This window comes from Myotis daubentonii, chromosome 2, assembly GCF_963259705.1.
Source record: "Myotis daubentonii chromosome 2, mMyoDau2.1, whole genome shotgun sequence".
Classification (NCBI taxonomy): domain Eukaryota; kingdom Metazoa; phylum Chordata; class Mammalia; order Chiroptera; family Vespertilionidae; genus Myotis; species Myotis daubentonii.
Genome location: NC_081841.1, coordinates 99,627,857 through 99,644,652, shown reverse-complemented (window position 1 = coordinate 99,644,652; position 16,796 = coordinate 99,627,857). Strand labels below are relative to the sequence as shown.

The window sequence follows — 16,796 nt, the reverse complement described above, 5'->3', positions numbered from 1 at the left end:
CCCTGACTTGGGACCTGGCTTTCTCCTGGATTGCTCACCATTAAAAGTGGTGCCAATCACATGTGTTCCTTTTAAGGACAATGTCCTGGTTGTAAGCAGCTTGGTCTGCTACCAGCTCCTGGCCTGGCCCACCCTGACCATCTGTGCGGGCCTCACCAGGGGTGAGGAGCAGAGGCTGTGCCATGGTCCCTGGGACAAAGGTTCCCCCTTTTGATCTGTGCTTCCCTCTTTCCATTCAGCTCTGTCATCTGGACCATGAGGATCTGGTGGCTCCTGCTTGCCACTGGAGTCTGCACAGGGAACGTGAACTCACAGGACACGTGCAGGCAAGGGCACCCTGGTGTCCCTGGGAATCCCGGTCACAACGGTTTGCCTGGAAGAGATGGACGAGATGGAGCAAAGGGTGACAAAGGGGATACAGGTACTTACCACCTGGTGGTCCTTAGCTGCTGTTCCATTTATCCCTTCAGTTCTTTTCCCTCATTCATTCGTTCATCACCTGTGCGGTCATCACCTGCTCCTCACTCACCCATTGCTCAGCACACACTTACTGAAAGCCGCTCCACACCAGATTCTGGGCCAAATGCCTGGGTGTTTGGACAAGAGTGACAGGAACTCCTTCCTCATGCACTTTCTCATCTACTGGGGGAAACCTGTTGTTAACCATCATCTCTGTTATTACAGACCATTTTCAGGAGAATATAATGTCATAGATCTTCCTGCCTCAGACGACAGGACAGGTATGAGGGATCTTGAGCACATGGGGCTATAGAGAGACCCAATTGCTAAGTTTGGTTTTTTTCTTTATTGATTAAGGTATTACATAGGTGCCCTTATCTCCCCTTTGCCCCCTCCAACCCCCTGCTCATGCCCCCACCCCCCTGTTGTCTGTGTCCATTGGTTAGGCTTATATGCATGCATACAAGTCCTTTGGTTGATCTCTCCCCTTACGCCCACCCTCCCCTACCTTCCCTCTAAGGTTTGATGGTCTGATCGATGCTTCTCTGTCTCTGGATCTGTTTTTGTTCATCAGTTTATGTTGTTCATTATATTTCACAAATGAGTGAGAGCATGTGGTATTTATCTTTCTCTGACTGACTTATTTCACTTAGCATAATGCTCTCCAGGTCCATCCATGCTGTTGCAAATGGTAGGAGTTCCTTCCTTTTTACAGTAGCGTAGTATTCCATTGTGTAGATGGTTTTTAATCCACTCATTTGCTATGGGCACTTAGGCTGTTTCCAAATTTCAGCTATTGTAAATTGTGCTGCTATGAACATAGGGGTGCATATATCCTTTCTGATTGGTGTTTCTAGTTTCTTTGCATATAGTCCTAGAAGTGGGATCACTGGGTCAAACGGGAGTTCCATTTTTAACTTTTTGAGGAAACGCCATACTGTTCTCCATAGTGGCTGCACCAGTCTGCATTCCCACCAGCAATGCACGAGTGTTCCTTTTTCTCTGCATCCTTGCCAGCACTTGTCATTTGTTGATTTGTTGATGATAGCCACTCTGACAGGTGTGAGATGGTACCTCACTGTCATTCTGATTTGCATCTCTCAGATGATTAGTGACTTTGAGCATGTTAAAGTTTTTGCCAGAGAGCATCCAGCTGCAATGCAGGTGGGAGTTAATGCGTCCTGGCCATGCTGCAAGGCAGAGGACTGTAGAGAATACAAAAATGGACACTAATCTGAAGCCATACAGCTGCTACTCAGGGATCCCTGCCTGTGCTGGGACCCTGGATTCAGGGGGATCTCAGTCTCATTGATGGAAGTCTCCCAGCTCCCTGAGGATAGAGCCAGTGGGGTGGACAGGAGAAGTCCTCCTTGCTCAGCATGAGGGACTCAGGGGGGCAGGGCAGGTGCCTGAGCCTGAGCTGCCTGGAGCTGCTGGAGGGGTTGTGGCCGAAGGTATGCTTGCAGAGGCTGGGTGCTCGAGGTGGACTTTTCTAGGACAGAGATTTTCAACCTTTTTCATCTCATGGGCCACATACAATAATTACTAAAGTTCTGCAGCACACCAAAAATATATATTTTTACTGATCTAACAAGAAATGGGTATAATTTTGATTGATTTACAAAAAATAATAATAGTAATTTCCTGTCCTTTTAAAAATGTTTTCATTAATTTTATGGGTATGTATCTTGACCCGTAATCAAACCAGTGACTTCTTGGTGCATGAGCCAAAACTGAACCACTGAAAAAAAAAAAAAAAAAAAAACAAAAAAACTGAACCACTGAGCAACACCAGCCGTGCTTACCTACTCTTTTTGCCTCAAAGTGGCTTTTTAAAAAATCTGGTGCCTATACTTGTATATAAGGATTTCTGGTACCGGAATTAACCAATCAGATGCAACCATATGCAACATGACCAGTAAGTTGCAACTCTATTATATGACCTATATATTTATGGTTCAAGACAGGGCTTTTAAATTGGACAGCTATTGTTGTGTTGGCTGTTGTCTTTTAAAAAAAATTTATTTAACAATCAAAGGGAAAAGAGCTCAGTGCCCCTGACTAATAGTTGCATGTTTTAAAAGTTCCTTCAGCACACCAGTTGAAAATAGCTTGTCTAGGGAGGTATGGAGCAGGGCTTGCTGGTAGCTTCTCAGGCCTGCTGGACCCCAGTCCCACTTCTCACCCTCCACTTCCTCCTCCAAGTTACCTCTTCAAGCCTCCTACCATGATGCCCTCGGCTGCCAGGTTCACAACAGAACCTCTTGGAATGTCTGCAGCTTTGCCACCCTCCACTGCCAGGTAGGCACCTTGCTCCAGTTGCCTTGTTCTTTAGACTCTTCCAGTTGAAAGCCGGGCATCAGCCATGACCTCAAACTCCCACGGTTACACCAGCTGTCTCTAAAATCCGAGTGTACTTGGCTCCAGTCTCAAGGCAACATTTTTGCAGCTCAGCACTTCTGGTGGGGTGAGGTGAGAGTCTCACCTCTGGGTGCTCATCTCCTCTCTGATTCAAGAGTGGGTGTGTGTGTTTTATTTACAAATATATGGAATTTTAATTTTAATTTTTTTATTTTAAAATATTTTATATACACAGGAGATAGATAATAAGTAGACAAAGACAAATGCTTATTTATCCAGCACCAAATTCGTCTATTTTTCCCTTATTGAACCTCTCTCCTTATTCTTCAATGTTATTCATTCTTTTGAGCTTTTCATACTCCTTCAAAGCATATATATACACACATATATATATGTTTTGTACAGAGTTCATACTAATACATATAATAAATACATATGTTTCTCAGAAGTTTATTTAATCATACTTCTCACACTAATAGTTAATTTCATTTTTTTCTTCAAATATATTTTTGTGTGTTTTAATAATGAATACATTTTTAGAACATTATCTACATGTAATTTATGAATACATAAATGCATATTCATTAGAGTACATGTCCATTCTTTGTGACTTGGAGGTGTACATCATGAAAGCTTTGAGGCCACTATTCCAGACAATGGAAGAACTGAGACTAAAGCAGAGAAACAAAAAAGAAGTAAGAATAGGAAGACGTATACTTCTGGAGTGGGCCAGTGAAGGGAATTGAGAGGGAAGAAAAAGGAAGTAAATGTAGGGGTGCCTGCTGCTCAGAGACTCCCCAGTATTCAGGGTCTGCCTGAAGTCCCAGGAGACCAGGCATCACTGATATAAATATGCCCATGTCAGTCCTTTGTCGGGACCAGGAAACTGGCTCTCCCTGTCCCTTTCACCCCACAGCTGGGTCCGTGGACCTAAAGTCTATTGCTATGGGGGACGTCATCTGGAGTGAACCACATCCTAGTAAGTTCTTCTACTGCCATGCCTAAACTTACAACATGGAGGGTTAGAGCTCATGGAAACCTGTTTTCAGAATAAGACCTTGTGTGTGTTCAGCAAAACCTCACTCATTTGATGTTCCTAATGGGGTCTGCCATGCCAATTGATCAGTGATATTTTCCATTACGCTAAAGCACTGGAGAGATCCTTCCAGAACCCTCCCTTCTACCCCAAATCATGTTGTGTAACCATAGTCATCTATGTTTTTGCAGTAGGCTAGTAAACCTTCCACTCCACTCTCCACAAGAGTGATAGAAAAGGAGGAGGGAGACCCAAGAGGGCAGCAGAGTAGGTGGAAGTTGTACTTACCTCCTCCCAGGTCCAAACTGGAATTACAACTAAATTATAGGACAATCAACCTGAAAAACCAATGAAGACAAGCTGAACATGTCTTATAACCAAGGATTTACAGAAGAAACCACATTGAGACTGGTAGGAAGGGGAAAGACAAGAAAAGGTCAAGAATCTGAAAGGATATCTCAGCTTCAAAGGTTCCTCCTAAGAAGCATGGATCTCAACCCAAAGCTGGGTTCCCCAGCCAGGAGCACCAGAGGAGATCACATAACTCCTGGCTGTGAAAATCAATGAGGATTCTACCTACCAAGGAGAGATAGAAGTCTGCTAGAAACCCAGGTGCACTCTTAAAAAGACAATGCACCAAATAACATTCATGACCACACACCCCGGACTCCAACAGAGGGAGGATGGATCAGAGTGGACTGAAGTCGTTTGTGGTCAGATAAGTTTGTGTGACTCCCAGGAAGAGAACTGAAGAAACAGCTGCCAGGGTCCCTGTGCTGAGTCCCTTTCCCACACCACCTACAGATGCCATCTTTCCTGGGTTAAGCACTCTCCTCCATATGGCATCAGCCAGGAGGAATGCACTGTCCTACCCTTCCAACTCCCTGTTGCCCCACCCTGTGGAGGACTCAGCTGCCTGGACCCATGGTGTAGACTTTCTTAGAGGGCTCTTGAGGGCAAATTTAAGGGGTGTCAGAGACCAAGTTGTGTGGCTCTAGGGTAGGGACTATTTCCCTTCCACATGCCTGACCAGCACAGCCCTTCCCCTATTGGAGATCCACTAAACCCACCCACCCAATTCTCAGTGTCTCCACCTTGCTGAGCTCACACTCTGCAGAGGAGTTAGTTGGCTGTGGTCAGCTTAGGCCTTCAGTGCAGACTCTTTTTGGAAGGCTCTTGAGGAGAAGAGACTGAGTTGTCTGACTCCAGGGTAGGGCCATTTTTCACTCATATGTCCAACTGGCACTACCATTCCTGTGCAAAGCCCTTTCTTCATATTGTTGAATCTTGGCCTGTTTGGGCACTGTCCACACCCAGACAACTCCCTGAGACCCTGCTTCACCATGAAGATCCCCAGGCACCCAGCAAGAGGTGGCTGGCTGTGGTGTACCCTGAGACTTTTGCTGAGTGGCCTCAGTCGCAGCACTGGCACCGAGTTTGAATCTATTAATTTGGTGAACACCATTTATGCGTACATGGTGATTCACTGAGAACCTACCTCATGCAGCTTCTGTACCACCAGAGGCCCTTTCAGCAACCGAGCCTAACCAGCAACAGGCAAGTGGAAGCTGATGTGAGAGTGCATTGGGGCTTTTGCTGATCTGCCCCCAGGTTCCATGCTGGTGGAAGCTGGCCTTAGTGCACAGGTTGGACCCACCCATTCACACCCAGGCCCAGCAGAGGCAGCCACAAACTGTGGATCACTTTGTAGCTCCAAACATGTAGCCCAGGGCTGGTTATAGGCAATGTCTGATATTGAACTGCATCAAAGTCCCTCCCAGGAAGCCCCAGAGCCAACACACCCAGTGGTAGGATTCAGACCACATCAAAGCATGAGCCAATTAGCTTCACACCCAAAGTGAGATCTCAGCAGGGACCAGACCCTTCTGAGGCAAATTCTTCTTCATGGGGTCAGTCCTCACATAGGAGCTTATAAACTTGTCGGAATCAATTTTCATAGGTAGCCCGAGAACCAACCTCACCCACAGACTGACCAACACCAACCAAAACTCAACTAATATAGCAAGTTTCACATAACATACATGAGGGACATTCTTGGAGCATCTACCACCTATGCGATCAGGGAGACAGCACCACTGAGCCCACAAGACACCTACTACATAAGGCATCCATACCAAGACTGGGAAGCATAGCAGATCTACCTAATGCACAGAAACAATTACAAAAAAATGCCTAAAATGAAAGAATAGAAGAAATACCCAGGAAATAACTAAATGAAATGGAGGTGAACATCTACTAGATACAGAGTTCAAAACAATAGTTATAAGAATGCTCAAGGAACCTAGAAGAAGAATTGATGAGCTCAGTGAGAACTTAAACAAAAAGATAGTAAACATAAAAAAATTCACAAAAATCATAAAAAAGAACTAGTAAAAATGAAGAATACAATATCTGAAATGAAATCAACAGCAGATTAGATGAAGTGGAGATTGAATCAGTGATTTGGAAGACAGGTAGCAAAAAACACCCAATCAGAGCAGCAAAAAGAAAAAAGAATTTCTTAAAAATGAGGATAAGTTTAAGGGATCTATATGACACAATGAAGTATAACAACATTTGCAATACAGGGATGCCAGAAGAAGAAGAAGAGAGAGAGCAAAAGATTGGATCCTATTTGAAGAAACAATAACTGAAAACTTTCCTAATCTCGAGAAGAAAAAAGACACACTAGGCCTGGATGTACAAAGAATCCCAAACAAGATGAACCCAAACAGGCCAATACTAAGACACATCAAAATTAAAATGGCAAAGGTCAAAGACAAAGAGAGAATCTTAAAAGCAGCAAGAGAAAGACAGTTAGTTTCCTACAAGGGAGCTCCTTGTCAGCTAATTTCTCAACAGAAACATTTCAGAACAGAATTAATTGACTCAAAATATTTGAAGTGATGAAAAACAAAGACTTACAATCAAGACTACTTTATCTAGTAAGGCTAGCTTTAAAATTGAAGAAGGAATAAAGAGCTTTCCAGACAAGAAAAAGCTAAAGGGGTATATTAGTACAAAACTATTATTACAAGGAATGTTAAAAGGATTCTTTAAGAAGAAAGAAAAAAAGAGGAATAAAATTGTCAATAAATATGTAACTATCAATAATCACTTTAAACGTAAATGGCTTAAATGCTCCAATCAAAACACATAGGGTAACTGAATGGATAAGAAAACAAGAGCCATATTTATGCTATCTAAAAGAAACCTACCTCAGAATGAGAAACATATATAGACTAAAAGTAAAGGGATAAAAAAATGTATTAAATGGAAACAAAAAAATATGGGGTAACAATACTTATATCAGACAAAATAAACTTTAAAACAAAGACTAATCCAGCCAGAGTGGCTCAGTGGTTGAATGTCAGCCTATGAGCCAGGAGGTCAGGGTTTGATTCCTGGTCAGGGCACATGCCTGGGTTGCGGACTCAATCCGCATCCTAGTAAGTTCTTCTACTGCCAGCCTTCTCAAATTATTCTAAAAAATTCAAGAGGAGAGAAAACTTCCATGCTTATTTATGAAGCCAGCATTATCCTAATTCCAAAACTAGATAAAGACAATACAAAGAAAGAAAACTGTAGTCCAATATCCCTGATGAACATAGATGCTAAAATCTTCCACAAAATATTAGCAAACTGGATCCATCAATATATTAACAAGATCATACACCATGATCAAATGGGATTTATTACTGGAATTCAAGGTGGGTACAATATCTGCAAATCAATTGATGTGTTATACCATATAAATAAAATGGGGAAAACTCAAAGTGTTTTTCTTAAGATTAGGAATAAGAAAGGGATATCCACTTTCACCCCTCTTGTTCAACATAGTACCAGAAAGTCTTAGCCACAGCAATCAGACAAGGAGAAGAAATAAAAGGCATCCAAATTGGAAATGAAGAAGTAAAACTGTCGTCATTTGCATATGACATCATACTGTATATAGAGAACCCTACAGATTCTACCAAAAAAACCTATTGGAAATGATAAATTCAGAAAAGTACGAAGATACAAAATAAACATTCAGAAATCAATTGCATTTTTATATACCAATAATGAACCCTCAAAAAGAGGAAGAAAACAATCCCACTTATAATTGCATCAAAAATACCTAGGAATAAATTTAATCAAGGAGATAAAAGACCTGCAACTCAGAAAATTATAATATAATGAAGAAAAAAACTGAAGAACATACAAATAAATGGAAGGATATGCCATGTAAATAGATAAGAAGAATTAACATCATTAAAATGCCCATATTACCCAAAGCAATCTACAGATTCAATGCAATTTCTATCAAGGTGCAAATGACATAATTCACAAAACTAAAACAAATAATGCAAAAATTTATATGGAATCACAAAAGGCCCTGAATAGCCACAGTAATCTTGAAACAGAACAAAGTGAAGGTATCATGCTACCTGATAGCAAACAATACGATAAGGCCACAGTGATAAAAACAGCATAATACAGCATAAATACAGACAAATAGTTCAATGGAATAGAATAGAGAGCCCAGATATAAACCCACACCATATGGTCAATTAATATTTGACAAAGGAGGCAAGAACATACAATGGGAAAAAGACTATCTATTCAGTAAATTGTGTTGGGAAAATTGAACAGATACATGCCAAAAAAAAATGAAACTAAACTACCTTCTACACCATATACAAGAATAAACTCTAAATGGATTAAAGACTTATATGTAAGACTCAAAACCATAAAACTCCTGGAAGAAATAATAGGCAGTAAAATCTCTGACATTTCTCCTAGTAATACTTTTTTCTGATATGTTTTCCTTAGGCAAAGGAAACAAATAAAAAACAAATGGGCCCAGCCAGTGTGGCTCAATGGTTGAGCATTGACCTATGAACCAGGAAGTCATGGTTTGATTCCTGGTCAGGGCACATGCCCGGGTTGTGGGCTTGATCCCCAGTTTGGGGCATGCAGGAGGCAGCCAATCAATGATTCTCTCTCATCATTGATATTTCTATCTCTCCCTTTCCCTTCCTCTCTGAAATCAATAAAAATATTTTTTAAAAAAATAACAAATGGGACTACATAAAACTAAACAGTTTCTGCACAGCCAAGAAAACTATTAACAAAACATAAAAACAACCTGTTGAATGGGTGAAGATACTCACCAATGATACATCTGATAAGGGGTTAATATCCAAAATATATAAAGAACTCATATAACAACACCAGAGTCAAACAATCTAGTTAAAAATATAGGCAGTGGGCTGGACACTTCTCCAAAAAGGGCATACAGATGGTCAACAGACATATGAAAAGATGCTTAGTGTCACTAATCATCAGAGAAATGCAACTTAAAACCACAGTAGGATTTCCCTTCATACTTACCAGAATGGCTGTCATCAATAAATCCACAAATAATAAGTGATGGTGAGGATTTGGACTAAAGGGAACCCTTGAGCAGTGTTGGTGGGAATGCAGATTGGTACAGCCACTATGGAAAATAGTATGGAGGGTCCTCAAAAATGAAAAATGAAGCTGCCTATGACCCGGTGATTATATATATATATCAACACTAATTCGGAAGAATATATGCACTCCTATGTTTATTGCAGCATTGTTTACAATAGCCAAGTTATGAAAGTAACCCAAGTGTCATTCAATAGACTGGTAGGTAAAAAAAAGTTGTGGTACATACATAAAATGGAATGTTCGTGGGTCATACAAAAGAATAAAATCTTACCATTTGGGACAGATGAACCTAGAGGGTATGATGCTAAGTAAAATAAGTCACTCAGAGAAGGACAAATACCATATGATTTCACTTATGTGAGGAATCTAAAGAACAAAAATAAATGAACAAACAAAATTGAAACAGACTCATTGACACAGAACAGACTAATGGTTGCAGAGGGGATGGGGTTCGAGGACTGGGTAAAAAAAATGTGAAGGAATTAAGAAGTACAAATTTGGTCATGGGTGGTGTAGCTAAATGGTTAGAGCAGTGGCCTATCCACCTGAATCTCCAGTTCAGTTCCTGGTCAAGGGCACATATCAGGGTTTCAGGTTCATCCTTGGCCCCAGTCAGGGCATGTGTGGGAGACTAACCAATCAATGTATCTCTCTCATATCAATGTTTCTCTCTCTCCCTCACTCTTTCTTTCTCATCCTTGCTCTCCCTTCCACTCTCTCTAAAAAGCAATGGAAAAAAATATCCTCTGGTGAGGATTAACCCAAAAAAAGAAGAAGCATTATAAAGTGGTAATTACAAAATACTCATTGGGATGTAAAGTAGAGCATAGGGAATCCTATATAATAAAGAGGTAATATGCAAATTGATCCTCACTCCGTCATGCCGTCATAAGATGGCTGCGCCCACAGCGGAGGCGGGGTTCCCGTAATGAGCCGTAAGGAGCGATCAGCAGGGACCTGAGGCTGCATGGGCCACAGCAGGGGAACCTCAGGTTGCGCCCCCCCGCCCAGCAGGGCTTGAAGGGAGACCTCAGGCCGCACCCCCCCCGCCTGATGGAGCTTGATGGGGGACCCCAGGTTGCACCCCCTTCCCTGGTGCCTGGCTGGGGGGACCTCAGGCTGTGTCCCCAGCTCAGAGGGGCTTGACGGGGGACCTGAGGCTGTGCCCCCTGCCCAGCGCCAGGCCAGGGTACCTGAGGCAGCGCCCCCTGCCCAGCAGGGCTTGACGAGGGTGGGGCTGGCTGGGTCTAGGTCTCGCGTGATTTCAAGGTGCACGCGGTTGGGTGGGGACTTGACTCTGAGTCCCACGGCGCGCCCCAGACCCTGACAGAAGAAAGATTTTCATATACATTTTACTAATTTTCTTTCATCTCTGACACTTCTATTATAGAGAAAGGGCAAATAACAATATTAAAATATTTCCTCTAATTAATTCTCTTTTAATGTGCATGAATTTTGTGCACCAGGCCACTAGTATAGTCAATAATATTGTAATAACCATGTATGGTGCCCAGTGGGTACTGGAAATATTGGAAGAACACTTTGTAAAGTATATGATTAACCACTATGCTGTTCACCTAAAGCTAATACAAAATAATTTTAAATGTAAACCATAAATGAAAAATAAAATGTTCAATTCAAAACATAAAAGGAAATAAAGAAAAGGAGAAGTGACAAAGTCACCCAATGCCTTTGGCATTTTTTAAAATTAATTTTTAGAGAAAGGAAGGGAGAGGGAGCAAGTAATATTGATGTGAGAGAGAAACATCTATTGGTTGCCTCATGACCGGGAATTGAACCTGCCATGTTTGATGTAAGGGACAAAGCTCCAACCACCTGAGCCACACCAGCCAGGGTGCCTCAGATATTTGATCACGTCCTGAGTGCTCCTCACATGAGAAAACTCAATTGTGCTTATCTGTGCACGTGCTCCCTTCTTGTCCTGCCTTTGGGAGCTGAGTACTTGAGAAGTCCAATTCATTTTATAATAATTCACTTCTTTCACACAACTCAGCACCCTTACCGCTCCCTCACATCTGCCTCTCTCCAGTCTACATCACTGATTGAGACCAATATCTAGGAAAACTGGAAATTCAACTCTTGTCTTTTCTCTCTCTTTTCCACTTAGGAGAACCAGGACGTCCTGGTGGTCCAGGGAAGGATGGCATGCACGGCCAGAAAGGAGAACAAGGTCAGACACCGTGTTCCGTTTCACCATGCTCTCATTCCGAACCGTCAAGGATTTAGCAATAATTATTAAGTTCTTCCCAAGGAGAAGTACTTTACTGGGCTGTGGGAATAACCCAACAATAAAGGTAACAGTTCTTGCTCTCCAGAAGCTCATAATTCAGTGCTGAGATCAGCAAGCTTTTTCTGCAAAGGGCCAGATAGTATTTTTAGCTTTGACGGCCATACGGTTTCTATCATTACCACTTAACTCTGCCATTGTAGTGAAAAGCAGCTGGAGTCTCTACTTATATAAGTGGGGAAGTGCTTATGAAAAATGAAAAACAAAATCTGAACTTTATATAATTGTCATGTATTGCAGAATGTTATTTGTGACTACTTAAAAATGTAAATTTTTCTTAGCTGTGGGCCATATAAAATCAGACAGGCACTACCTGGTTGGCTCAGAAGATAGAGCACTGGCCTGTGGACTGAAGGGTCTCAGGTTCAATTCTGGTCAAGGGCACATGCCTGGGTTGCGGACTCGATCCCCAGTAAGGGGCATGCAGGAGGCAGACAATCAATGATTCTCTCTCATCATTGATGTTTCTATCTCTCTCTTCCTCTCCCTTCCTCTCTGAAATAAATAAAAATAGTAAATAAATATATAAACAAACAAACAAACAAATAAATACAATCAGACAGCACACTGGATTTGGCCTTTGATCATAGATTGCTGCAGCCTCAGTTAGTGTGTGAGCACTGAGAAATGACCCTGAATTTTGACTCAGTGCCTCTACATGGAGAAGGTGGCATTGAATTGGGCCCTGAAAGGAAGGGAGGAACCTTGGCAACTGTGACTGATGGGGATGGAGAATAGCCATAATGGCTAACATATACTGTTCACTTTGTGCTAGGTTGTTCTAAGTGCTTTTCATGTATTGACTCAATACAGCCGCCTATAAATGAAGTAATATGATTATCCCAATATTACAGAGGAGGAAACAGAGGTGGCTAGTCCGCTTGGCTAACATCCCACTGTGCATAAGTGGTGGAGAGAGGATTGAATTCTGGCTTTAACTTCTGAGTCCGTGCTCATAGTCACTGCTTTCCAGTCTAGGCAAAGGCACCTGGAAGCACAGAGCTATTCTGCATATTGACAAGTAGCCCAATACAGTTGGCACAATGGACAGGCTGGGCTGGGCAGTAGAGACCGATAAATGGCACACTGAAGACTCAGTGATTGCTCACTCCATGAGGAGCTTTTTGGGGGATATCACATAATTGTCAGTTTCCTGAAAGGAACCTGAGCTAATTCCAAAGATATGTTTCCTCAAGGATCAGCATGTTTAGCAGTGAATAGACGGTAAAGAGTTGTACCTCCTGATGAGGGTCCTGACACTAGTTCAGTAGTGTTTTGTTTGTGTGGGTACATGCGCACACATGCGATTTAGGAATGGATGGATTTTCAAACCCTGAGTATATGCTAAACCTGTACACTGTTTTATCACACTTGTATATTCAATAGTAGAAAAACCAGTTGTTTTTATAGGTAATGTTTCACAAATCATTTTTTCCTTGGTTTACTCTCTCTCTCTTTCTCTCTCTCTACCTAGGAGCAGATGGAAGAGTTGAAGCAAAAGGCATCAAAGGAGATCCCGGCTCCAGAGGACCCCCAGGGAAACATGGGCCAAAGGGATTTGTTGGCCCCATGGGGGAGAAAGGCCTCAGAGGAGAGACTGGTCCTCAAGGGCAAAAGGGGGAGAAAGGTGATGTGGGTCCCATTGGCCCAGCAGGGCTAAAGGGCAGCAGTGGACCTGTGGGCCCAACCGGTTTGCAGGGCCCCATAGGCCCCCTTGGAAAGCCTGGTCCCAAGGGAGATGCTGGGCCCTTGGGACCTCAAGGTGAGCCAGGAGCCCGGGGAATGAGAGGCTGGAAAGGGGATCGAGGGGAAAAAGGGAAAATTGGTGAGACTCCAGTCTTGCCCAAAAGTGCTTTCACTGTGGGGCTCACTGTGCTGAGCAAGTTTCCTTCCTCAGACGTACCCATTAAATTTGACAGGATCTTGTATAATGAATTCAACCATTATGATATAGCTACGGGAAAATTTACTTGCCACATTGCCGGCGTCTATTACTTCACCTACCACATCACTGTGTTCTCCAGGAATGTGCAGGTATCTTTGGTCAAAAATGGGGTAAAAATACTGCACACGAAGGACAGTTACATGAGCTCTGAGGACCAGGCCTCTGGCGGCATTGTGCTGCCGCTGAAGCTGGGGGACGAGGTGTGGCTGCAGGTGTCCGGAGGGGAGAGGTTTAACGGCCTGTTTGCGGATGAGGATGATGACACAACTTTCACAGGCTTCCTTCTGTTCAGCAGCTAATGATGGGGAGTGTTTATGAATCCGCCTTGCCACCCGTCAGAGTTAGCTCCGTGAAGATACAATAGATGATTTTTCTATGTTAATTACTCTTAGTATTGTAATTATCATAAAAAGGTAAAAATAGAAATGTCATTCTTAAAACCAATTCTATGTAATTTGCTATCTTCCTTAGAGTAAAATTTTAAGTACCTGCATTTTTTATTGTAATTTTGATATTTTTCATTATTTTCATTATCTGAAGAATGCTTTGCATGTGCATTTCTTGTGGAATGTTTTGATATCATTTTAGGGCTCAAAGGAGCCATTTTATGATTGATCTCTCATCTGTGTTTCTGAGGACAACAGGGAGAAAGGAAAATGTTTTCTCCACTTAGTGACTAGTAAGAGTGTTAAGCTGGTGACAATGAGGGATCCCAGAAACGGGCACAACACTTTATGGGGCACGGCTACAGTGTTTTGGCCAGGTTCAACCCTCGGACTAATGAAAGGACAGGGTCCTCTCATTGCCACTTGCAAGTCCCAGCTGGAGGGCAGGGCCCTCCCAGCACAATCATAGCCAATGGCTGTGGTTGTAAGCTTGAACCTATGGTCCGAATGCGTAGCCCCACGTGCCTTGTGTAGAGTTCAGGTGCATGTAGTTGAGTGAGGTTGGAACACACGAGAATGCTGTAAACAACGTGATCACGCCCCTACTTTGCCTTGTGGCATCTGCTATAAAATAAAGACACGGCTTGTGGGCACTGGCGCTGTCTCCTCATCAGGGAGCACCGTCCCACCGAGACCCACCTTACATTCTCTTATCTGTCTTTCCTTAATCCTTTCAAACGACCCCCTCCCCCCCCACTCAGTTTACCTTTGGCCGCAGCACACTTCACTCAGAGTGTTTTAACTTAAGTTTTAATTGCCATTCAGTTCAACAAATAGTTGTTTAGGGAGCCATTTGCCGGACTTGAATGTGTATTACTTTCCTAGGATTGCCATGACAAAGCACCACAACCTGAGTGGCTTAAAGCCACAGACATTTATTCTCACAGTTCCGGAGGCTAGAAATGCAAAATCAAGGTGTTGGCAGGACCAGTTCCTTATAAAGCCTCCAGGGGAGGATCCTTCCTTGCTGCTTCCAGATTCTAGAAATCCTAGACATTTCGTGGCTGTGGCAGCATCACTTCGAGCTTTATCTCTGACTTTACATGGCCATCTTCACTCTGTCTGTGTACCAGTACAAATCTCCCTCTTTTTATAAAGACACCAATTGTATTGGATTAGGGCCAACACTCATCCAGTATGATATCATCTAGTTATCAGCAGAAAATGGCACCAGGTGTTAACCTCAGCTTAGCAACCTCGGTACTTGATTTCCGGCTAGGAAGGAATGCAGAGCCAAGGCTCAAACTATAAGAGAAAGTTTATTTAGAAAGTTACAGGGTAGAAGAAGTGAGCCGTAGAAGGTAACAAGTTACAGCAAAAGAAGGGCCCTTGTGAATCTTAGGAGAGAGAGAGAGAGAGAGAGAGAGAGAGAGAGAGAGAGAGAGAGAGAGAGAGAGAGACCTTAGGGGGAAAGAAGGCTGTGGAAAGGCATGGGTGTGCGCCATAGAGAGAGCAGTGCTCGGTTCTCCATCCTGAGAGCTTTTATTTGAGATCTCAGGGGAGGATATCAATAGAGTATTCATCCACTTCCAGGTGTACTCCTCACGGTCTCCACTGATTGATCGGCCAGAGGGGAGGGGGTCATTAGTCATTGCAGCTGGTCCTGATGTCAGCCACAGCATTGCTCCATCTGCTTTTGCTATTTCTCTGGGCCTGGACTGAAACACAGCTGAAGCCTAGATGCCATCTCCAGGGGTTAATGCTTAAGGGAATGGGTCATGCAAGGGCTTGTAGTTTTGCCCATTGCTTGGCACCTGGGACTCTCCACCCTGGTGACCCTCTGCACCCGGCCCATCATTCCTGCTCTACTCATGCCTATCTAACTATCTACTACAATCTTAATCTGATTATATCTGCAAGCACCCTATTCCCAAATAAGATCATATTTACAGACATCAAGGGTTACGACTTCGTGTCTTTTGGGGAGACACAATTCAACCCATAACAGTCTCTTCTCTGATCCCCTCAAATTCATGTCCTTCGCACATGCTGAATACATTTATCCCATCCCAACATCCCCAAAAGTCATTACAATTTCACATCAACTCTAAGTCCAAAAATTTCATTTAAATGTCCTCAACGCAAAGTTTCAAGTCTTATTATGTTAATCACCGTGGGGCAAAGTTCTTCTCTATCTGTGAACCTGTGAAACCAGACAGCAAGTTACATGCTTCCAAAAACAATGATGAGATAGACATAGGGTAGAGGCTCCATCCAGTGGGAGAAATAGGAAGGAAAAGAGGAATCATTGGTATCAAATAAGTCTGAAACCCAGCAGGGCAATTCCCATTGAATTTCCCCCCCCCACTATTTACCTTCTAAAATGTTAAATGAGCTACACAAGAGAAAATGGCCATTGGAGAGAGACATGAGAGTTACAGTTTGAGTTGGAAAATAGAGTTGAATTTACTAGGAGAGTGGAGTAAAAGAGAAACTTGCCTACAGCCAACATTTCCTGTTCAGATGCATTCCATTCACTTCCCTTTCTTCTGATGAAAGTAGCCCAATGTCCACTCTCAGGCCCCATCTTTCAGATTTTGTAGGCTCTACACTCGGGGGCGGGAGGAACATAGGGCTCAGGCTTGGCTAAAGAGAACAGCACCTCCTTCTAGCCATGGTGACAATGTCCAAGATGGCACTTGATCCAGTCAGAGCCAATGAGATGCCATCTGAACTGTGGAAATCCCATGGGAAAAATGGCAAGGCCTTTCTCAGATTTAAGTTAGAGCTTTAGCTGGCAGCCATTGTTCTGACCTATAGAGAGGGAGAAGCAAGCCAAAC

General features: G+C 42.9%; 1 protein-coding gene across 1 annotated transcript; it reads left to right on the top strand.

Annotated features, from left to right (window-relative positions):
- The first annotated feature begins 240 nt into the window (after positions 1-240).
- C1QTNF9 (C1q and TNF related 9) lies at positions 241-14,324 on the top strand. Its single transcript, XM_059681051.1, has 3 exons — positions 241-421; positions 11,445-11,507; positions 13,099-14,324. Exons 1-3 carry the CDS (start codon positions 256-258, stop codon positions 13,866-13,868), a joined length of 999 nt encoding a protein of 332 aa, XP_059537034.1. The 5' UTR covers positions 241-255; the 3' UTR covers positions 13,869-14,324.
- The last annotated feature ends 2,472 nt before the right edge of the window (positions 14,325-16,796 follow it).

What these genes read in the sequence shown, in the direction of transcription:
- C1QTNF9 (XM_059681051.1), top strand. Translation starts at nt 256, where the DNA reads ATGAGGATCTGGTGGCTCCTGCTTGCCACTGGAGTCTGCACAGGGAAC. An exon ending in GGGTGACAAAGGGGATACAG is followed by an intron (nt 422 to 11,444) that starts GTACTTACCACC and finishes TTTTCCACTTAG; the next exon opens with GAGAACCAGGACGTCCTGGT. An exon ending in CGGCCAGAAAGGAGAACAAG is followed by an intron (nt 11,508 to 13,098) that starts GTCAGACACCGT and finishes CTCTCTACCTAG; the next exon opens with GAGCAGATGGAAGAGTTGAA.